This window comes from Rhineura floridana, chromosome 4 (genome assembly GCF_030035675.1).
Source record: "Rhineura floridana isolate rRhiFlo1 chromosome 4, rRhiFlo1.hap2, whole genome shotgun sequence".
In the NCBI taxonomy this organism is placed as follows: domain Eukaryota; kingdom Metazoa; phylum Chordata; class Lepidosauria; order Squamata; family Rhineuridae; genus Rhineura; species Rhineura floridana.
In genome coordinates this window covers 209,679,969-209,703,326 of record NC_084483.1, presented here as the reverse complement: position 1 = coordinate 209,703,326, position 23,358 = coordinate 209,679,969, and the positions used below count along the sequence as shown (strand labels likewise).

At 47.6% G+C, this 23,358-nt stretch overlaps 1 protein-coding gene across 1 annotated transcript; it reads left to right on the top strand.

Annotated features, from left to right (window-relative positions):
- Positions 1-1,932: 1,932 nt before the first annotated feature.
- On the top strand, positions 1,933-22,275 carry CCDC25 (coiled-coil domain containing 25). The gene is made up of 9 exons (XM_061625892.1): positions 1,933-2,068; positions 3,318-3,368; positions 6,411-6,450; positions 9,602-9,653; positions 10,771-10,846; positions 13,251-13,354; positions 17,199-17,401; positions 19,673-19,718; positions 20,671-22,275. The coding sequence occupies exons 1-9, from the start codon at positions 2,044-2,046 to the stop codon at positions 20,698-20,700; spliced, it is 627 nt and encodes a 208-aa protein (XP_061481876.1). The 5' UTR covers positions 1,933-2,043; the 3' UTR covers positions 20,701-22,275.
- The last annotated feature ends 1,083 nt before the right edge of the window (positions 22,276-23,358 follow it).

The following is a 23,358-nucleotide window of genomic DNA, read 5'->3' as shown; positions in this document are numbered from 1 at the left end:
GGCGGGGGCAGGGGAAGTCTTCTGCTCCTCTGATTTGTGGATGAAAATCATGTGCCTCAAAGTGGGCTTCTGTGCAGCGTTGCTCTTCCCTCATGCTCTGTGGGTGGGTAGGAGGCGACAAGGGAGGAGGCGGAGAGTGAGACGGGGTGGAGTGGAGAAAACAATTATTTAAAAAATGGATAGTGGTGGTGAAGAATGGAGTGGAGGGAAAAAGGATCCGGAGGTCAAGAACATGGATAAAGGAGGGGAAGGAGGCAGCAGCAGAATGGAGATAAAGAACTGTGGAGGTGAAAGATGACAACGTGTGTGTGTGTGTGTGTTTGTGTGTGTGTGTGTGTGTGTGTGTGTGAATACTGTGTTTGCACTTGGCACACAAAGTGGCCTCCACCACCCTCTCTGGCTACTGTGCTGCATTTGCAGTATTTTAACTTTTTTGCATCTCAGGGGGAAAATGTTTGCTTGAGTGAGTGTCCCTTAGTTGGTGGCAGGGCAGGGTCTGGGAGGTGGAGAGATTATGCTTGCTGGCTGAGTGGGGGGGTTGCACTTGGTTTGATGGGCAAAGATCTGAGTAGTGGCCTCAGCCTCCCTCCCCACCACCCTTACCAGTGGAGTGACCACCATTGCTATCTTATGAATAAAAAGAATTATTCTACTACCTCTGTATGTGTGCGTTTACTTTTAATGTTGTTTTAGGCTACTTAGATGTGCAGCAGCCAAGGCCAGCACCTTGTAAGCATTTTTTTAAAAGTAACTGAAATGTAATTGTAGTGATTATTTTGGAGGAAAAGCAAAGTAATCAGTTACTTTCAGAGCAATTGTAATGGTAATTACTACTTTTTGAGCCATGTAACTGTAACTGTAATTTATTACTTTTTAAAAGTAATCTTCCAAGCTCTGAAAAAAGGTATCCAGCTGACCTCTTACAGCTTTTGTTGTTGTTATGTGCCTTCAAGTCGATTACGACTTATGGCGACCCTATGAATCAGTGAGATATAAATGTAATAAATAGATAATAACTAAATTTATATGGTGCTTATAGCATTTACAGTATTTGAAGTGCTAAGTGCTCAGTTATGTTGCCTTGAAGTAAAGTTGGATTTCACTGATTGTCACCAAGCGCAAAAAAACCCAAAATACTTTAATGCTAATTGAAGGAAGATCATATTTGTAGTTAGTATTGTGGAACCTTGAAATAAGGTTGCAGGCACTTGCTTTTGCCACCCTGGCTCATTGCTGAGAATGCATCCAAAACACACAGCCAATGAGCTCAGCCCGGCGGCCACCCCTAAGGCAGGCCGTATGGAGGCGCATTTATTTCCTCAGGCGTTTGTGGTTGCAGCTAACTCAGGAGTACCCAACATGTGTGGAAGGCCACAGACGTTCCCCAACGCAGATTTAAAAGTATAGTTATTTCTGTGATTGCCGCTGGTATTGATTTCTCATCAGCTCTTGTTTTATAGTATTATTATTGCTTTCTGAATGTTACAGTTATTCTGTGGTACCCTTCCCTGAAATAATTTATTACAGCCGAGAGTGTGGGATACAAATATTTTAAATAATTAAATAAACCTATTATAATTCATTAAATTTTTATCTCAGCCTCTTTCTAAGCAACACACATGGATCTCCTCCCCGCAGTATTTATCTTCACAACAACCCCGTGAGGTAGGTTTAGGCTATAAAGCAGTGAATGGAAAATCTGTCGCCAGCCAGATGTTGGGCTCCCGGAAATGATGGGAACTGTAGCCCATCAACATCCGTGGAGGGCCACCGTAGGCTCCTGACCCCACTGAGCGGCGGTGATTTTAACCCGGGCTCCCCTGGTCTAATGCTCCCATTACTGCACCACAGTTTCCGTAATGTGCTGCCAACAAGTTGCATGGCGCCTCTGCAGTTTTTCATATCTCTATCGGACGGGGTAGCGCGTCACTTCCGTGCAGCCGGCGCTGCCACAACCGGAAGTTGCTGGTCAGCGGAGGTGGTGGTCCCGGCCGCTCGGGAGCGTCTCTGGCTTCTCCCTCGGAGCCCGCCCGGCCTGTTGCCATGGTGTTCTACTTCACGTCCAGCGGTACGCGGGGATGAAGGGGGAGGGGGAAATCTGGAAGAGAGGGAGGGACTCCCGCTGGCCACGCCCACAGCGCCCCTCGCGCACTCAGGCAGGGCGCCCCTCCAGAGGGAAGAGGCTCGGAGGGATCCAGGAGCCGACTACCTGAGAGCACCTAAAAAACGCGCACACAGAACCGGGGCTCTGCTGTGGGTTGTGCCTGGCCCTGTCCAGGGCAACATCCAGGAAGGCAAGGTCCCTGCCCCGAGCGGCTGGCCTGCTTAAGGGAGTGGGAGGATAAGCCTGCTGCGGGGGAAGAACCTTACCGAGCCCACTTAATTCGCATGTATTTAGGCCTAGTTTTTCATTGGAACCGTAGAGCACACAACAGGCAGAAATTCAGTGGGTGCAGCACCAACTAGCTGTGAGGCCTAAAGGGGTGGGAACCGCAACCCAGATGCGGGGAACTTTTGGCCCTCCAGATGCTGCTGAACTACAACTCCCATCATCTACGTCTTGGCCATGCTTACTGTTGGGAGTTGTAGTTCAGCAACATCTAGAGGGCCAAAGGCTCACCATTCCTGTCATAACTCCTTGAATAATAATAATAATAGTAATAATTATGATAATTCTTGTATATCCCAGCCTTCCCCCTGAAGGAGTTCAGGGTGCCAAACGTAAACAAAATAACGTAACAAGAAAAAGAAAAAAAGTTAAAAACATTCCAAAACACAATTACAATTAAAAACATTCTAAAGCAAGGTTAAAAATACTCTAAAGCATAGCTTAAAAACATTTTTTCATCAGTGATCTTCAGGGTGTATTGGGGACCTGCAAGTGGAGAAGCATGGGATGTATATAGGATAAATAAAATATTTCCTCATAAGCCTTTTCCCCACTCCTACAAACAATGGTTTGATTCTTTCTTTCTTTGTTTATTGCATTTATGTCCAACCCTTCATCCAAGGCAGTTGTTCCCACAAAGGACCTGAGAAGGAAGATTAAGCAGAGAGGGTGACTGGCCAGCGGTCCCTTTTGCCATTTTTAGTGTGGTTGCTTGCAAACCACTTAAAATAACACCTGGGACAACTCCTGGTTCTGGAGCACAGCTTAAGAACCTCTGAGTTTGAGCAAGCCTTGTAATGTTTCTGGGTCCTGACAAAGAAGTACAGAGGATTAATTGTGTTCTGATTTTTTTTGTGGTGGGAACTGTGTATATTTATGGGTGGTTTGATCTGAAACTCTGTTTTTGTTTCCCGTTTCCATTCCTCAGTTGTTCCCGCTGCTGCTTACACCATTTACATGGGAAAAGATAAATATGAAAGTAAGTGTGACACTTTAAAGATGTGCTTGACAAACTGGAGTCTGTTTAATACATTTTTTGTTTAACCCTGTTTTTATTTAAAAACGGAACTTCGGGTTCAGAAGAGGGCGACGAGGATGATAGCCGGTATGGAGATCAAGTCTTATGAGGAAAGGTTGAAGGAACTTGGCATGTTCAGTGTGGTGAAGAGAAGGGTGAGGGGTGACATGATTGCACTCTTCAAGTACCAGAAGGGCAGTCACGTAGAGGAGGGTACAGATTTGTTCTCTGCAGCCCCAGAGGGTAGGACTAGGTCTAATGGTTTTAAGTTGCAGGAGCGTAGATTCAGATTGGACATTAGAAGGGACTTCTTGACAGTAAGGGCAGTTGGGCAATGGAACCGACTGCCTAGGGAGGTGGTGGGATCCCGTTCGCTGGATGTCTTCAAGCAGAGGCTGGGCAGCTATCTGCGGGAGATGCTCTAGCTGTGGATTTCCTGCTGTGAGCAGGGGGTTGGACTCGATGGCCTACAAGGCCCCTTCCAACTGTATGATTCTATGAGAAGTTATGCATCTTGAATAAGAACTCACTGACTTGCTAACAGCAGAAAACAAGCCCTTATCCTGTTCAGTGAGGATCCCCCCCCCATTGTTTTGGAATGCATAAATTACCTGTATATTAGGATCCAAATCTTTGCCTCTTTATCATGGCTTGGTGCGTGCCACTATCACAGCGATGTCCTGGAGTAAAATTCATGTGGAAACTTGAATGCATCTAGCCGTGCTAAAATGAAAGGAGGCAAGTGGGGACTAATGTCAGAAGCAGCTTTTTATGTGCCTCGTTTTTAATTATGTATTATAACAAAATGTGTGTATTTTGAAGATTTATGTCCCACCTTTCAGCGTATAATCTCTAATGCTCTAGCACAAATGGGGCCTTTAGTTCTGCAGCCCCAAGGGAACTACAGACTGCTTTTCAACAGCTGTATAAAGTGGTTTGCACCATAATATTAGCTTTCTGAATTTTATGTATAAGCAACAGCAAATAAAGTCTGTGAGAAAATTAAAGGTGAGCTGTGCTCGTGCAAGGGACTTCTCCTCCTGTCAGTAGCTCCCTCTGTACCCAAAATGTACTCTGGAGGGTTGGGAGACCCTCTGGAGCAAATTGGGGAGGGGCTGGAGGGGAGAGGAGAGAAACCAAAAGCCTTGTTGTACTAGTGGGCACATATTTTTGGATGTTTCTCAGTGTCAACAACAAACAAAACAGTGCCAACCAGCTGTGGTCAGCCACATTTCAGGAAAACCTGATAGAATGAAAATAGGTTTGTATTTCTCGTTTAAGGTCTGAGCTAAATGCTTATGTAAATTATCACTTTTTAAAAAGAGTTCTTTAGCTTTTAATATAAACATTTTAACATGGGGCTCTGAACAAATATACTTGATCCATGATCTCAACCCTACTGAGATTGGGTGGGACATATTATCTTGAAATTGGAATCCAAGTTGGTCAAAAAGGCAATTCTGTTGTATACAACAGTATTTAGCTGAATGGTGTACAGGCCTGTGTCTCTTGCATCATATTTGTGCTAAGGAACAACAACTTTAAAACAGCATTTCAAAAGTGAGTAATTTCTTTGTGACCTTCTATTTCCCCCCTTGATTTGCTTGTAACTCTTCTGTCTTTTAAAAGAAAGGAAAAGCAGTTTGTATTTATGTTGTTACAGACCTTCCAACATCAGAGTAATGAAACTGCTCAAGCCTTTTTTTGGTAGGAATTCAAGAAGTTAATCGATGGTTCTCATCTTCTTTCAAAAACATCTGTTAGTTGTTTATTTTTGCATATTCAGCTATTAAAATTACAGTTTGATTAAAATATCTAGGTGTAACCATTTTTCTTGAAGAAAATTCAGAACAGTTATTCTTGGTTCTGTTTTCAACAAAAAAAGGTCACCATGACTTTTCAGCTGTTAGCATTGTTTTTAATCCTAGGGAAAATATTTTCCAGAATTGTTCTGTTTTTTGAATGAGGTCCCAAAGTATATATGAAATTCCCTTTAGATTTATGTCCTCTCTACCAGGCAATTACCCCAAATTGTGCTAATCTAAGAAACATGAGGCTAAGTAAAAATCCGAGGTCATATTTATAGACCACGTATCTTCAACAGTGCTAATTACCGAATGCCTTTCCCCATTTACTTATATTTACTGTGTGGTGTTGGTTGTGTCGACCCCATAATTCTAATAATAGTTTGTTAGTTTCAGATCTGAGCTTTTTACTTTTTTTTGTTTTATTATTGTCTTTGAAATAAAACAGATACTTCTAAACTACTTTATTTCTCTGAAGGCAGGCAGCATGCTCCTGAATGCCAGTTGCTGGAAACTGCAGGAGGGGAAGAGTGCTCTTATACTCACATCCTGCTTGTGGGCTTCACATTGGGGCATCCGGTTGGCCACTGTGTGAACAGGATGTTGGACTAGATGGGCCATTGGTCTGGTCCAGCAGGCTCTTCTTATGTATAAATTATTCACCAAATTTCTCACTTGAAATTTGTTTGTGTTTTTAAGCTTTTGTTAAAGTGAAAATTACGACACTTTTATCAGCAGAATCCTGTGGAATGTTTACTCGGAAGTCTCAATGAGACTTACCTCCAAATAAGTATGTATAAAAGGTTATATCTCTTTGTCCCAGGACACTTCATGCATGTGAAAATAATTTGCCTTGCAGAAATGACTACTGGAAATGCGCGCGCACATGTGTGTCAGACTTTGTGAGTGTTGCACTGGTCCATCCTTCAGCAGTGCTATAGCTACTCAGATCTAATTATGCAGTTCAGTATTCAAAATTTGCAGCATAATTCAAATCGAAATGATTGTTTCTGCCTTGAAAGTTTAGTACTGGATTCCTTTGTTTTCAGAAAGATCTTCTTCTTTAACGATTTGGTTTGTGAGGTGACCCAGTAGGTTTGCGTGATAAGCCTTGCCCCAAAGGTGCAGTCATGGCCTGGCTCTCAGGGAGGACGCAGAGGAAATTCTCTCTGCTAACTGTTTTGCTTTTTTCTTGCAGATGAAGATCTAATAAAGTATGGCTGGCCAGAAGATATTTGGTAAGTGCTGAACTGAGCCTCTGTGTGCAGTGATGGTCCTTTGCCTGTGAAATTAACCTCCTTCCTTAATAAGGTTGCGGCCCTGGGCTCCTGCTGAAGGGCGGGATATAAATATATTAATAATAATAATTCCCCAACATCCAGTTCTGAATTTGTACTGCTGGAATATCCTTCCTTATATTTTCTCTTTAATCTAAATCCAGCTGGCTTCAGTCCTGCTCTTGCCTAGTTTGCTTTTTGGGGGGAATTTTTTGTGTGTGCAGTCCCTCATCTGCTTTGCAATTTTTTACCTGCTGTCTCTTCTTATGGCTGCTAATGTTGGTGTTTTATTTTAGTGGAGTTTAATGAACATCTGTATCCACTGCCCTGGAATCTGTTTTAATCAAGGGCAGCATAGCAATGCTTTTAAATAGTTATATAATGACTAGAACTTGAATGAACAGGTTCCTTGGCACAGAAAGTGGTGCCTGGGCTACTCCCAAAGACAGAGAGGATCCAAAAGGGTTAAAATGAAAACCTTCTGGAACCTCAGTAGATCCGTCAACAGATCTTACATGAGCCATTTTGCACATTAAACAAGCAAACATGGCAGGATCCACTCCATTAAGCACTTCTTTTTTAATTTATGTATTTTTTATATTTTATTGGTTTTCAAAAAAAAGAGAAAGCCTGCCAAAGGCAAGAATATTCGCTAAGCCAAGCCACTAAGGGCCTTCTCTGAATTAGTTCATTAAATGAGCACCTCTTTTAAATGAATGGAATGATGCTCTTTTATTTATTTTGATTTGTTTAAGATACGGAAAATAAAATGAGCAGTTAAGGCAGGGGTCAACCAACCTTCCTGGACCAGTGGGCACCTTTTGAATTTTGAGGAAGTGCTAAGGGCGCCAGTCACAAAATGGCTGCCATGGGATGGCATGACACAAAATCAGAGAGAATACAGTTGTTGCTGCTCTCTCTTCCCCTGGACAATCTCATCTTTACCATGGAAAGTCAGCTGTGTCCTCCTGGCCCTGAGCGCCGAGATACAACTGTTAAAGGCACAAGAACCCTTTAGTTTCCCCAATGCCAATCCTCAACAAAAGCCTAGGCTGCCATTCTATACCCACTCATTGGCTAATAACACTGACAGTCAGTCTGTTTCATTTCACAGAAATCACTTAGAAGGCTACCTCATACTTTGTTTCTTGACTCTCTTTCTCGGAGGGCTAGACAGCTACAGAAGGGCCCCACTCACACAGCAGGTTAGGTTCCAGACCCTGCCGAAAAGCGAAAACCGCCCAAAAGCAGATCAGCTGTAGCGCGGGGGTTTGGAACCTAACCCACTGATCGCTCCAGAGGAGGAGAAGATCAGATCTTCCCCTCTTCGGGCATGATCAGCTCGAGCGGGAGTCTGATCGTGCCAGAAGAGGAGAAGATCAGGTGTAGCGCGCTACAGCTGATCTTTCCCTCCTCCGGCGCGATCAGCTGGAGTGCGGGGAGCTCCAGCCCCCCTTCCAGCTGATCTCCCTGCTGGCGCCATGTTAGCGGAACACCGAAAAGCAGGGCACCGAGAAGCGGGGCCCTATGTACTCCTGTAAAGAAAGTTCAGAGTCTGGGCCCTCTGCCTTGGGTGCCATGGTCCCTACAGGCCCCTGGGTAACAACCCCTGTTACAGGGAATGATAGCAATGAATAAGTAAGTAATGACAGCAAGTAATGGCAGAGAACAAAAGGCAGCAGCAGCATTGCAAGCTGAGAACTGCCCTGTTTTCGGAGGCCTCAGTCTTGCCTGGGTTCAGCTTCAATGGATGGGCCCTCAGCTGCTCCCATGATTGATTCCAGGCATCTCATAGAACCATAGAATAGTAGTGTTGGAAAGGGCCTATAAGTCCAACCCCCTGCTCAATGCAGGAATCTGTTGTAATGCCGCCGTTTTAAGATTTCGGCAGCCTGTGTTCTGCCTTAACAGGCCCTACCAGGGCTGGCCCAGAGCCAAGTCTGCATGCGCTGGCCCTTGTTGTTCCCTCCACACCCTTGAGGCTCTTCTTCCAGATGCCGCCTCTTTCAGCCACTGTGGAGAGTGCTTGTGGACCAGCCAGGACTCTGAAGGGTGGATTTGTCAGGTTCATCCTTCTGGGATGGCTCTATTTGTGGCAGAAACTGAATGACGCCTCCAGCTTCAGATGCAGGAGGTAATAAGCCTCTGCGTCCTGGTTGCCAGGGAGCATGCAGTGCTGGAAGCCTGTTGCCTTCATGCCCTGCTTGTGGCCTTAGAGGAATCCGATGGGCTACTGTTGGGAAGAAGATGCTGGACTCAGTGGACCTTTGGTGTGATCTAGTAGGCAAGCACCCAGAGCATTTGTGGAAAGCTCTGTGTCTTTATTAAGCTAAGGTATCTGACATGGAGTGATGGTTTTAGAGCCCAAGTAATCAACTTTTCCACTGCATGTATTGCTGAGTGATAAGGCAGGTGATCCAGGTTTGATGATGAGGAGTAGATATTGGAAGATACTGAAAATGTCAAGTCCAGCCTGGGATGATTCATGAACTGGCCTTTTTCCTTGGTGAGGGTAATGGCAATAGAGAACCTCTGGGCCGTTCAGGCGTTGCTTCAGAAGGTCCTGGGTTCAATCCAGGTAGAGCTGGGAGAGGCTCCCTGCCTGAAACCCTAGAGAGCCACGGCTGCCAGTCAGTGCAGTCAGTATTGAGCTAGATAGACTAATGGTCTGACTCAGTATAAGGCAGCTTGCTATGTTCCTGTTGGTTACACTGGCCAGGGCTGATAGGATTTGGGAGTCCAACAACATCTGGAGGAGCACAGGTCCCTTGCCCTACGTAAAGCCCTGCTCTCGTTAATCCAGCACTGTTGGCCTGTGGATCGCTAGAGGGAGCACTTGGCCTTATGTCTGTGTTGTTACTCAAAGGAAATACGTGCTGTTTTAGCACCTGTTTCCTTCGGCCTTTCAATTTCCTCCTCTTCGGGCTATGTGTGCAGTTGCTGAGATATGTGAGCATGATAAGCCATAAAAATTATTTTCTCTGCTATCAAATATGCGCACTTTAAAATGCTAATAACGCAGGTGGTGGCCAGCCTGTGAGGGCAGTATGTATAGAAACCTTTCTTTTGGATGGAATCGTTACCTCAAGCAAATCTGTGCTGTGTTATGTAGGTTTCATGTGGACAAGCTCTCCTCTGCGCACGTGTACCTCCGGCTGCACAAGGTAACTGCCTCGCTCTGCATCTCACCTTCTGTTGTTATGAAGCTTGCCCTTCGCTAAGGCACCATTATTCAGCTACCTGGTGGGGAGGACTGCCCGCTCTGCGCAGCCATCGCATGCAGCTGCCCTCAGGGCCTGCTGGCCTCCCAAGGGCATATCATCAGGAAATGCACCAGAAATGGGACTGGACCGCTGGAAACCAGTATTTTTAAAAGAATTGCTATGATGGGCTTGTTCAGTGCAAGAACGATGTGGAGTCTTGCAGCAACTTAAAGACTAATACATCTTTTTGTAGCATTCACTATGTCCAGCATATCTAATCTGCAAAATTTTATCTCATAATTTTGTTAGTCTTTAAAGTACTACAAGACTCTTACGAGTTGTATATGACCCAGTTATGCTCAGAGTAAGCCCATTGGAAACTGTGCATTTCGTGATGTCCATAGATTTCAGTGCATTTACCAGAGTATTATTTGGTTGGTTACTCCTTAGTTGTTTTTGCTGTAACAGACTGATTAGATGCCTGGATGCCATAAATATGGGCCCATCCATACCTAACTGCAAAATCCACGTTTTCCATATTCGGTTGGTGGCCTCAAGATCCATAAATGTCCTGTTTGTGGTCGGATTATTGTGAAAACCCAATTATCAAGCATCCGTACGCATGAGCATTGACTACTCCCCTCAGCCCACTCCTTTTCAGTGATTGGTCCATAACAGTTGTTTGCTTTCTGCATGCTTTTTTTAAGAGCGCAGAAACGTATATCTTTTTTTTTTTAATTCCCACATATGCGCAGGTTTGTGGATGTGCTATTGGGTGGAAGGAGACAAGGGGCTTAGCATACATACAATGGAGTAATGCCCATGGATCACCTATTGCAGGAAAGTCCACGGCAATTGCGTCCAAGCCCATGGACCTGAATGAGATTAGGAAAGCATATCGGTTTTTCAGTGGATTTGTTATATAGATGACGTTGAATTAATGAGGACATAAAGCTGTAACGTTGCAGATTATAAGTCGTATGGATGGCCCAATGTCTGCAGAACCTGTTTTCTTCCTAGCGTTGCTTTTGCTGTCTCCTCCCCATGAACTGCTCATGTCCACTTTGGTTCATTTTAGGGGCAGACAATGGATGACATCCCAAAGGAGGTTTTGATAGACTGTGCACACCTAGTCAAAGCTAACAGCATTCAAGGTGAGCCTTTGTTATTCGCAGCGTGTCCTCGCATGGCAGAGAGGAGTAACAGAGAGGAGGCCTTTGAATGAGGGGCTTATGAAGAAGGCTGGAGTGGTGGAGCTCAGAACAACGTGAAGCAACTTGGCAGCCTGCAAATAGCCCAATGGCTGCCCCAGAGAAGCGTGAGAGAGGCACAAAGAACAGGGGGACCAAATTACACTCCGGCAAATGCCGAATTGTAATGGGCCACAGCCTCTTTGCCAGACTCCAAAGCACGGTAGGACTTGGCGCTTAACTGCCAGTGTCTGAGTCAGAAAGGGGGGAACACAGCACCAGTGAAAGGGCAGTATGGACCACCCAGAGGATATCGTTAAATATCCATAAAAATATCCATAAATGCTTGTCTAGACAGGTGTGTCCTCAAGAACCAGGGGAGTGTCAGTACAGGCGGGCCCCACTTATACGTCAGGTTCCGTTCCGGACTGCTGCTGAAAAGCGGAAACCGTCGAAAAGCGGAACGCATTGAAAATAATGGTGTGCGTTGCACAAAAATGATGCAAAAATGGCTCGCAATGGAAAAAAACCGCCGTAAAAACAGGACAAGCGCCTTAACGCGGGGACTCTCCAGAATTGAAAGTCACAGCATTAGCGCAATGCCGAAAGGTGAAACACCGTAAAGCGGGGCCCGCCTGTACTGACGGGACCCTCTCGTATTTCAGCAGAGAGGGCATTCCACAACACTGGTGTGCTCTGTAATTGGAAGAAGACCTCAGAGAGTTGAATAATAACAGGATCTGTTTCTCCATTGAGAGGGTGTGCATCTCTTGGGGTGTGTGTGTTTCTTTGTTGTTTATTTTTAGTCTCAAGACCTTTTGAAGGTTGGAAGTTTTATAGAGGAGACCTTTGGGCACTCTGTGCACAGAGATGGCGCGTGGCCTTCTTTCTCATCTCAGTTAGCACTTTATTTCTTGCGTGGGTGTATATCCCGCCCCATCCTGAGTACCAGGTGTGAGTAGGGACAGAGGGGAGGGTAAGTTGCCCCCCAGGATAAAACACTACATCAAATCATAGCTAGCCCACAAAGGACTGGCTCAGACAGAATGGCCTTGACAGGGTTCAGGCTGTGGCAGGAGGCAGTTCCATGGTTCTGTTGAGCATCTTTTTGTGTGCCCTCAATGTCTGGGATTGGCTCACAGCTTGAAAAATGGAGATGGTCCTCCTGGCAGACATAAGAATTAGGGAGAGGTCATCGAGGAGGGGATCTGCCTGGTCTGGTGTGGTGTAGTGGATCAAATGCTGGACTGGGGAAACCTGGCCATGAATCTCAATTGGGTTGACTTTGCCCTGGTCACTGTCACTCAGCCTGACCTACCTCGCTGGGTTGTTACGAGGATAAAAAGGCAGCCATGTACAACCACTCTGAGTCCTTTGGAGGAAAGATGGGATGAAAGTAAAAGGTGTAAGGCCTGTGGAACCCCAGATCACTACATTTTCTGCCCTTCAGTGCCCCATGTTCCCGAGTGCTTTCCATTCTGTTCCTTTCCTGGATGGGCGTGCTCCAAGGCATGCACTAAATATGTTCCACAACTAGGAGAGGATGGGCAGGACGGCCTCTGCAGTTATAGCTGCTGGATTGTGTCCATTTGATTTGGGAATGCATTTCATGCCTTGGCTGTTTCGTGGGATGCAGGTGTCTTTTTAAGGTTTTATTCCCGAGAACCTCTAAGCTTCCTGTGAATTCTTGGCAGGGCTTCCCCGTCGCTGCCTGAGCCAGGGAGGTGAGGGCTTGAGATTCCCCCCCTGCTGCGATAGTCTTCTGGGGACATCTGGAGCCAGTTAACTCTGCGCATTTGCTGCAGGCTGTCTGTTGTTTTTTTAAAAAATACTTTTTATTAAATTTTGAAATTTTACATATCTTTTACATGAAATCAACTTTCAGGTACATTCCGCACACAGAAATTTTTATCTTTTCAATATAACAATCAAGAAAAATAAAATAGATCATTTCACTTGTACCTTAAAAACATGATCTATTAAATTAACTGTTATCTAAATCTTAATAACTAACTTGTAATTATTAAGTCTCTATCTAAACTCCATCCCTCCCCACACCCAGCAATGGCATATTTCTTATAAACAGGCTGTCTGTGTTGCATCTCCCGCCTGTTGCCTTGCGTGGAGCATCAGGGCAGGAGCCGCTTAAGACTTCCTCCCTTTCCTCCTCTGCCGTGCCTTGTCAGTAACCATCTCTCTGACAAAACACTTCTGCCCAGAGACGCCCGCGGGGAGCAGCTGTTGGGAATGTATTGTTGCCACTTGAAAGGATTCTTATGAGGAGAGGTGGGTGCCTGGGGGGGGGGCTAGGCAGATCAGCTGCGAGAATCCTGCTCTCGCTGAATGGAATGGCTCTCTTCCCTCAAAGGCTGCAAGATGAACAACGTCACTGTGGTGTACACCCCATGGAGCAACTTGAAGAAAACGGCAGACATGGACGTGGGACAGATTGGGTTTCACCGGCAGAAGGAGGTAAGGATCCTCTTCTGCAGGCACCTGTCTCCCCAGAACAATGGCCACCAAGAATCCAGTGGGAGGCTTGGCTTGTGGGTACAGCGAGGAAGGAGTGGGTGGGATGAAGAAGCAGAGAACGGGAAGGGGGGGAGAGGTCCTGCTGGCATTTCCTAGGCATTGCAGCATCCCTTGGCCCCTCTCGTATTGAGGTTACAGTTTGTGCCATGATGAGGCTGCGTTAGCATTACCAGGCAGCCAGTTGTTCAGCAGCCCTGCGCAAAGCAGGTTCTCGCCCCTGTCTGGGTTCATATGAGAAGCCATAAAAAGCAAGTCAAGTTTTAAGCAGACAGTAGCAGCATACTCACCTGTTTTTGTGACTCTGTGTGTGTGTGTGTGCCTTCCCTTATTTATTTATTAGTTGATTTATATCCTGCCCTTCCTCCCAGCAGGAACCCAGGGTGGCAAACAAAAGCATTAAAAACACTTTAAAGCATCATAAAAACAGACCTTAAAATACATTAAAACAACTTTAAAAACATTTTTTTAAAAAGCTTTAGAGACATCTTAAAAAAAAATAATCTGCAGTAACTTCATTGCACAATTGCCACCTAATACTCTGGCCTCGTGCCACCTGCCTCCAGATCCTGTGTTCCGAATAAATTTTGCAGCTGAATACCAAGTACCTGGGCTCCCTTAATTCGTGTGCTTTATTCCAGCTGTAGCCTTTAGGGTAGGGAAGTGTGTGGAAAGCTCTTCGTAAGAGGTGCCGGCCTTGATGGCTCCGCTCTCACTCCGTGGTTGCTGGGAACCGCAGGAGGGGAGAGTGCTCTTGTGCTCGGGTCTTGCGCACAGGCTTCCTGTGAGGCACCTGGTTGGCCACTGTGAGGACAGGGCGCTGGGTGGGAGGGGCCGCTTGGCCTGACCCAGCTGCTGCAGGGCTCTGTGTAGGTTCTTATGGTGGAGTAATGCAAGTGGAGGAAGAACGGTGATCCGAAGCAGAGGCGCATATGGAAGGGGCAGGTGCACCGCTGTGTTTGGAAGGAAGGGTGGGATATAAATCAAATAGCAGATAAATAAATAAAATATTTGTGGGACAGGGAGGAGTGCAGGCTGATGAAGCCCCACCTAGATCACCTCTTCTTAAAAGGGGCTGAGTCTCCATTGCTGCCTGTTACCCAGTCATTTTCAGAAGGTGTGCACAGGGCTCTTGGAGGACAATGCTGAGTGGACTGCATATTCATTGTCACCTTGGTCTGACTTGGTATACGGCAGCTCATAAAGTTCATATTTTCTCAAGCTTCAGAATTTTTCTTTTTGAAGCCATGAGGCCTAAAAAATCTCTCTTTTTTTTTTGAGTGAAAAATTAAGGTTGGAACTCAAAGGAATTTGACATGAGCTAGCAGCCAGAATCAAACCTGTAAGACGGTGAAATGTAACCAGTGGGAGTGAGAAGCCCCATTTTGTATGTTCTGCTGCTTCTCCTTCAAGGTCATGAGTTATTCCAAGCAGCTGAAAATTTCGGAAGTGCTTTTTTTGACATGTAAGTGGGTCTGTCCCTTTCTGAGGCCTTCCATTTCTCTCCTCTCCAGTACACGTGACTTCATAAACAGGATCATTCAGGCTTGGAGTCCTGTTGCTCTGGCCAGGATTAAAGACAGCAAGGGGGGGGGAGCTGTTTTCCAAGAGAGGATACAGCTCGTCAGCCAGCCTGGCCTCTTGGGGATGTATTTTGGCTGTTCTGCAGACTTCCTGCGTTACTCTGGACAAGTGATGTAATCTCTTGAGCCTGGAATAAAGAGCACTTTCCAATGACATCAGAAGGATCTGAATCAGATACTGGAGGCCCACGGCATGGGGTTTTAAAAAATGTGTTTAAAAAAACAAGGCAGGAAGTCACTGACTTAATGTTTTGACCTGAAGACTCGATGGAAAGGCAAAGTAGTGTCTGTTCAAAAAGATCCTCAGTTCATAATAATTAGAAGTGAAACCGTGAAAATGGTGACCTTCTGCTCAGTTCTGGTGGCAGCGGCATCATCTGGCCTCGCTTCTTAGAGACACGGGGGAGAGGAGCGTCCTGGTTTTTTCTTCCTGCATTGGCTTTGAGGGGTGGGAAAGCTGAGATTTGTCTGGGATGATGACTCATTTGGCTGCAGGCGGTGCAGTCCAGGGGCCCCCCTACCTTGATGGGTCATTTCTTATCTGGCTTCCTTGAGTCATTCTTTGGCCTCCAGTGTTACAGAGGGCAGTTTTGGGGAGGTCTCCCCAATGCTGAGGGGCTCAGGTTGCCCTGGGGGAAGGACAGCTGCACTCCGTGCAGTTGCTACAAAGCCCAGTACAGGTTCCCCCACCCCAGCATCTCGTGCAGGGCCAGCACCAGGCATGACTGGGCCCGCAGTTCCATATGACCCAACACTCCCTCCCAATGCAGGGGCTGTGGGCTTAAATAGGCCTGCCTGCCTCCTGCATCGGCGTGCCTGCGGCACACACTACACACGCACGTTTGCCATCATCCACGGTGGCAGTGTGAGCGTCAACGCCTGCGGGATGCCCCACTGCCATCTTGGATGATGGCAGTTGTGCCTGCACAGCGTGTGGGGATATGCGCATTGATGTGCCAACATGCTAGGAAGTTGGGGCAGGCTCATTTAAGCCAGTGCCACCTGTATTGGGGGTGGGTTGCCTGGGAGCTCCCCCTCTGCAGTCCGCAGCGGCGTTGGCTCATGTGACCTGATGATGCCATGGGTCACAGAGCAGGAGCCACACCTCCGTTTTGCAGCTGGGTAGAGGACCTTTCCTCATATCTGGTGACTTCAGTTAGAGGAGACTTGCCTGTGATGTGCCTTTCGTCTCAGAAGTCACTTGGCTGTCTGCATTGCTTGGGTGACTTTCCCAGCTCGGCTTTGCTAATACTCAGCAGGCAGCAGCAGCACAGACAAAGCAAAGCCACAGACACCTCACCGACAGCTGCTTGCCTTGTCGCCTGGGGCGAGTCTGAACAGGTGAGACAGGGCCCAAATGGTCCAGTGGGCTAGCAAACAGTTCAAGAAAGCTGAAGGCTTTGCACAAGGCAGATTTAAAGTTGGGCAGGGAGGAGAGGGCAGCAACTTGACAGAGAGAAGTGGCTCATCCCCAGTATTTTAGAAGATGTGAAGGCAGGGGAAGGAGAATGGAAGAAGCTGGGTGAAGGCCAGGCAAGGGAGGAGACACAGCTGAGAAAGTGTGGGGACACCAACAACTTGAAGGTGAGTAGATGGCTGGAAGGAAGGCTGGGTGTTGACTTTCTGTGTAGAATCATAGAGTTGAAAGGGACCGTGGAGGTCATCTGGTCCAACCCCATGCCTAATGCAGGATCTTGCAACTGCTGAATCCCTGAGAAGTGGCCATCTGGCCTCTGCTTAAACACCTCCAGCAAAAGGCAGCCCACTGATTCCTGAGACAGTCACAGTTCCAGTGCCAAACACTTTACTGTTGGGAAGCTTCTCCTTACGTCTACCCGGAATCTGCTTCTCTGCAAGTTCCACCCCTTGATTCTAGTCCTGCCCTCTGGAGCCACAATGTGCTGGTGCCCTCTAGCTTTTGAGTAGCTTTTGTTCTGTAGTCTCCTCCTTTAGAGGAGCTGCCCTGGGCTCCTACTGGGAGAAAGGGCAGAATATAAATTAAATAATAAAAAAAATCTTAGAGGTACATCTGAGGTTCCCTCCAGAACTGCCCCTGTACCTGACTGGCCTGCCACTTTGATGGTGCTGTTTAAGAACATTGCAAGTGACCAGTTGGGGGTACTTGCCCCAGGTTTATAGAGGCCCAGTTTAGGTTTTCTTCCTTCAGCAACAGTTCTAATAAGGATCCCTGTTCTACCCCAAAGGTGAAGGTCTTGACTGTGGAGAAGAAGGTGAATGAAATCTTGAACCGGCTGGAGAAGAGCAAAGTGGAGCAGTTCCCAGACCTGGCGGCCGAGAAGGAAGCGCGTGACCGGGAGGAGAGGAATGAGAAGAAGGCCCAGATCCAGGAGATGAAGCGAAACGAGAAAGAGGAGATGAAGAAGAAGAAAGAGATGGAAGAGCTTCGGTGGGTGAGACAATGGGGATCCTCCTAGGAAGGCGAGTTGGGCCTGTCCTGGTTGAACCTCCCCAGGAATGAATGCCCAAAGGTTCAGCTCCTAAGTATACAGGAGACATGAGGGAGGGGCATGTAGGGGGTGAGGAAATAGGGGGAAAGCAGCAAGCCAAGGGAGCTGGCCTGCATTCTGCAACAACACACTCTGTTGCCAGATTCGTATTTGCCTGCTTTCCTGTGGTGCTGACTTTCCAAATGACCTCAGACAGAACTTTTTAATGATGCTGGTATTACGCCAGGGCTTGTGAGATCCATGTCTGCTGACTCTGTGGGCCAGCCACGCCCTGTGCCGAGAGATCCTCTGACCACCGGGAGGGACGTCTCTGTCTCACTGCAGCTTTCAGGCAGGGGGTGGGGGGCACAGCCTGCCCCAGCGGCAGCAGCTGGTTACTCTCTGCTGCCCCTGCTGGCTGGTATATAAGCGTGTGAGCCCCACTCGGGGGCTTCCAAGCTAATATTAGCCCTCAATACCTGCTTCCTTGCTGTGCTGGCTGCCCCTTGGGTCAAGGCTGCCCCTTGGGTCAAGGCTGCCCCTTGGGTCAAGGCTGCCCCTTGGGTCAAGGCTGCCCCTTGGGTCAAGGCTGCCCCTTGGGTCAAGGCTGCCCCTTGGGTCAAGGCTGCCCCTTGGGTGGCTCTTTGCTGAAGGCGGTGAGTTGAACCTTTGCCACGAAGTGTTGGTGTTTGGGCTGCACGGGGTTGACCTTGGCCAGGGTCTAGCGAGGCACATGGTGCAGTCCGTGGGTGTGTGTGTGACATCCTTCCCCTGGCACCACCTGTGACGCTGTAACTCGTGGCTACCAGCAGTCAAGATCGTCGTGTTTATTTTTACCTTTCTCCGCTCTAGCACAGATCTCAAAAGATCCCTCTGCTAGGCCACACTACCCAACACTCTGTGTACTCAATATAGCCTCTAGACTGTGCCGTAGTCTCTTCCTGGCTATATGATACCTTGTGTCTGTGTGTATCGGTAATTCCCAACCCCCCTGAAGCCTCTTGCTTATGAAGCTCACAGCTCTGGGTTGTTCTGTGGTACTGAATGCTGATATAATATCTCCTCCTTTACTGCTGCCACCATTAGATACAATTTCTTCTTCAGCCTTGGTTACCCTGCCTTCCCCCCTGGTCTGTACACTCCAGCTAAGGAATCAGGCTTTAAGTAAACCAAGAAAATGTTTATTGTTCACACTAGGAATAACAAGATTACTTATATATTTCGTTGACATGGTTTCATATATGTTTCTCTTATGTTCTTACTTGTTAATATTTGCCTCAGAACTCCTAATCCAATCTCTCTACAACAACCTTCAACACCCACCACCCTCAACATCCACCACCTTCAACATCCACCAAACACCACCTCAACCACTGTCCAACAAACACCACAAACATCCCCCCAGACTCAACTGTCATCCTCTCATTTATACCTTCAGCCATTCAAATACACAGCCAATCATCATCCAACATTCTACAGCCCATGTACTCCCCCTTCTCACTCACTCCACTTACCATATTTCCTATAATAACCCTGCACTTACCATATATACATTATATTCACATACAGGGACATCACAGGGGGTCTGTATGAGTGACTCAGTTTTGAAATGTGTTTTGCAGTGGCTCTTCATGCCTCAGAGGGTCCTGCTCTGAAGGTCCCTGGGGGGGGAGCAACTGCTGATCTTTGCAAGCCCTGAACAACAACTCCCATCAGCCCCAGCAAGCTTGACCCGTGGCATGGGATGATGGGAGTTGTAGTTCAGAAATATCTGGGAGGCCTGCATTAGTGTAACGGTGGGGACCTTCCAGCTGGTGGGCCATGTTAGGTCCAGGAGGGTCTTAATCTGGCCCTGTGTTCCCCATGCTACAGCCACCTGCCCCATATGTGATGTCAGGTGTGGGGCAGGTAAAGGCACAGCTGCAAAGGAACAATCAGGAGCCTTAGAGGGCACTCTTGATCCGTGGCGGCTGGTGGCTCAGGCATCAGCTGCTTTCAGAAGGGATCTTCCTTTGAGTTCAAGACGTGAACATGGAAGACCTGAAAGAATTGGGAGCAGCCTGCAAGTGCCCTCCTGAAATGGGGTTACCTGGCGTCAGGTGAGAGGTGGGTGTTGCCCACCCTTGCATTATAGGGCCAGAGGTGATCAGCATACTTCTTGCCAGCCAGGCTTTCTCCCGGGGACTGCAGGCCAACAAGGTTTAAATGGGTGGGTGCCTTTTCTTTTGCAGGAACTACTCTTCCTTAATGAAGGCGGAGAACATGTCTTCCAACCAGGTATGTCCAGGATATTCCTGTAAGGAATCCGTTGCCCAAGTGAGCCACAGAGTGGGTGGGTGCGATGGCTGGCACCTTCCAAGCCCACTGCTGGTGTTAGGCCAGCAGTCCCCAGCCTTTTTTGACCAGAGGGCACATTTCAAATTTTGAGAGAGTGCTGGGGGCACCAGTCATAAAATGGCTGCGTTGAGGGGTGCTGCATAAAAAATAAAATAAAATAGAAAGTAGTCATGGTGAAGCTTTTCCCACAACCGTGTCGCCATATTTCATCTCTGTTATCTTTTTGGAATCTTCTGAAAACCTTCCTCTTTCAACAAGTCTTCTATGTTAGAGGCATTATCCTAGTCTGCAGCTGTTTTGGAATTGCTTTTTAAGATGCGTTTAAAGATTTTTTTAAAAAAAATATTCTTTAAAAAAGTTTTATGTTTAAGATGTTTTCAGATTTTTTAGTGTTTTGTCCCTTGTTTGCCGCTCTGGGCTCCTGCGAGAAAGAACAGGGTAGAAATTTAACAATAATACATAAATAATACTAGGAAAGGCTTAACTTGTTGAATTTCTGCCTGTCAGACTGCAATTAAAGGCACAAGAGGGATTGGCCTTGGAGTGGGAGACAAGCACCCCTGTCAAAGGGTCTAGGAGGTAGAAGAGGCTTCCCAGCCCAAAGTGGGCTTGAGACTCGTTTGCCAAAGGGCTGTCCTGCTAAGAATTATATGACTAGAGGGAGCCATTAACCCCGGGAAGGTACCTGTTCAAACCTGGTGTCTGCTGGCCAAGGAATGGACGAGAGCAGCTTTGGCATTCCTCTTCCTGGGGAGAAGCCAGAATAGCGATGACCAGTTAAGCATGGAGCAAAAGGGAGAGAATAATTCTGGGATCCAGCCTGAGTTATCCAACGCCCTGTAGAGCCAGCCAGCTGGCCCTCAAAAGCCCTTTTCTGTCTTTCCTTGTGCAGGATGGCAATGACTCAGATGACTTCATGTAAACAAAGGCGCCCTCCTTTTGGAAGACAAAGACGGACTCTGACATCGTAGCTCTTTGCTGTTGATGCTCAAAACTAGCAAGTGAACTCGAGAGTCTCTGTGCTCGTTTCATCATTCTGGGCAGCATTTGGGAGGAGGTGGGCGGCTCTTCTTCCTGGACGGAATATCCCCGCAGGTGCTCAGAGGAGACAGCCGCTTCCGGTTCCAGAGCCACAAGGATGCACATCTTCCCAGGGGACATTGGGGAGGTGGCAGCGGCTGCTTGAGCCATAGAAGTGCCTGGAACCTCCCTGGGGAACAAACCGTTAACTCTTAGACCCGAGGATAGCCCCACCTTGCAGCACTTGGGTTTAGTTTTGTTATGGATATGTGGCCCCCTCCCCAATAGAATGCACCTGTGTTGAGAGCCTGGTTCTCCCTTTGAATTCCACAGGAGTGTGAGCTCAGCACAGCTGCGTTCCCATGCTGCAAAACGTTTGTCTGGTGCTTGAGAGCATCACTCAGCGAGCAGCCACGTAGCTCTCCAGCTGCTGCTTCCATGCGGTCTCTGCAGCCCCACCGTCTGCCCGCGCAGGGCCAGCTGTGGGAACCTTCCAGAGCTCTAGCCAGATAGCTGGGGGTAGCATTGCTTCTCTCAACTCCAGAGGACCATCTTGGCTACTGGCACTTGCCTTGACAGGCAGGCGAGTGACTTCTTGCTCAGTTCTCTTTTGACTAATGCCATTGTACCCGCTCCAGTGACATTCTCCTTTGCAGCAAGCGTTGACTCTTTCCCCTTTTCTTTTTAAAAAGCAGGTGATGGGGCGGTTCTTTTTCAGCATGCTTTGCTTCCACAGTTGGGCATATTCTCTCTCTCTCTCTGTCCTCCACTTTCTGGGTGTCTTTTTTTCAGGGTATGGGGGTTGCAGAGGACGTCCCTGGTTGCTTGACTTCCCTCAGCAGGGAAGAGGGCAAGGTGGACTCACCCGGCCATTGCTTGGCTTTTCCCAAGTTCCTCTCCTAGGTTCAGAGCATCGTTATGGGGGAAAGCAGCCGCTCTTGAAGGCCAGCCCGAGATCGTGGGGATTTGAAAGCTCCCTGTTTGCTCTCAACGTCTCCCAGCGGTGTCAGGGAGCAGAGAGGCTGGCCTCAGCCTCTCTGATGGCTTCTGTTGCTCCCGCTTCTCCTGGCTCAAGACCTGGTTCTGGGTTTTTAGAAAGCACATTCTAAGCGGTCCAAGGGTCAAGGCCAAGCGCACGCCCAAAAAAGCACCACTTGAGTCTAGGCCAGCCTTCCCTAACATGATGCCCTCCACGTGTTCTGGGCTACGGCTGTAGTCACCCAGCCGTGCTGCCTGGGGCAGCTAGGAGTTGTCGGCCAAAATGTTTGGAGGACACCAGGTTTGGGAAGGCCATTGCGTCTGCAGAGCAGCCCTCTCTGTGTCTGCTAGTCTTGAGAGCCACACTAAAGCAATGGAAGCCAACAAGCAGGAACCAAACTCATCCCTTGAGTCAGTGTGATTAGAATTATAGTACCCGCTTAAGAAAAACAGCCCCCATTATGTTGCCGGCTTTGTCGTGATAAATTACTTAGAAGAAGCAGTGTCGTTTGTTTATGGAGGAAGCGAGACACGCGCTTGGGCCTGTCGCTCCCTGAATGCCCACCTTCTCCCTCTGCCCCTTTCTTCAGCCGCTTTAATATGCTGGGACCACTTCAGTCGCCAGCTCTTGAAATGCTTAATTTTTTCTCAAAGGGTTACATGTAATAACAATTGCCTAGCTTACTTCCAAGGATAAGAATGTGAACAGGGAGATCTCCACTCCAGTGTTGCGGCCTCCAAAGGATCATTGAAAAAGCCTGCAGGCCTTCTCTGCAAGCCTCGGGAAGCTGCTTTAAACAGTGACTGCAACGCCAGGACACTCTCCCTGGATTATGGCATTGCCTGAGATGTTTTGGGTGGTGATTTCTTTAATTTTAGAGGGTGGGAATGAGGACTCCTCTGCAGGAGTGCCAACACTTCCGTTCCTTTCTTGAAGGTGTCACGCCTTCGCTCTGATCAGTGGTGGTTAAACTCTCCTTGCAAGGCTGCTACGTACTCCGTCTTGTTGGGATCAGCTTTTTTCCTCTTCAGAAATGAGACCTGTTAAGCTAGTCCTATAATATAAGGCATCTCCGAGTCTGTCCTTTGAGCCTTTCGCATTGGGCAGCTTCCACAAAAACCTTTTTCTACAAGCTGATGTGAAATGCTATTCCATTAGGGGCCTAGCCACTTCTGCTTTTCCCAGGAACATTTCTGCAATTTGGCTTACGTAATGTGGCCACTGGTTTGCTTCCGTAGTGATAGCGAAACACTGTGCCCCGGGTGTGGACACCAGAGCAGGTGTAGCCTTTGGCACAGCAGATCTTCACAGATTTTTCTTTTGCAACTACCCCAAGGTCAATTGGTATGTAGGGTGGGTTAGAAATACTTTAGTAATAAATTTTTCCTGAGGACACCTGGAACTGGCAGGTCTTCTGAGGGATCATTGTGCAGCCACATAACCTGCCCGCCTTCATAGATTCAGAATAGTAGAGTTGGAAGGGGCCTGTGAGGCCATCGATTCCAACCCCCTGCTCAATGCAGGAATCCAAATCAAAGCATTCCCGACATATAGCTGTCCAGCTGCCTCTTGAATGCCTCC

Coding starts and splice junctions, on each gene's coding strand:
- CCDC25 (XM_061625892.1), top strand. CDS start 2,044: ATGGTGTTCTACTTCACGTCCAGCG. Junction 6,451..9,601: donor GGCTGGCCAGAAGATATTTG/GTAAGTGCTGAA, acceptor TGTGTTATGTAG/GTTTCATGTGGACAAGCTCT. Junction 13,355..17,198: donor GGTTTCACCGGCAGAAGGAG/GTAAGGATCCTC, acceptor TCTACCCCAAAG/GTGAAGGTCTTGACTGTGGA.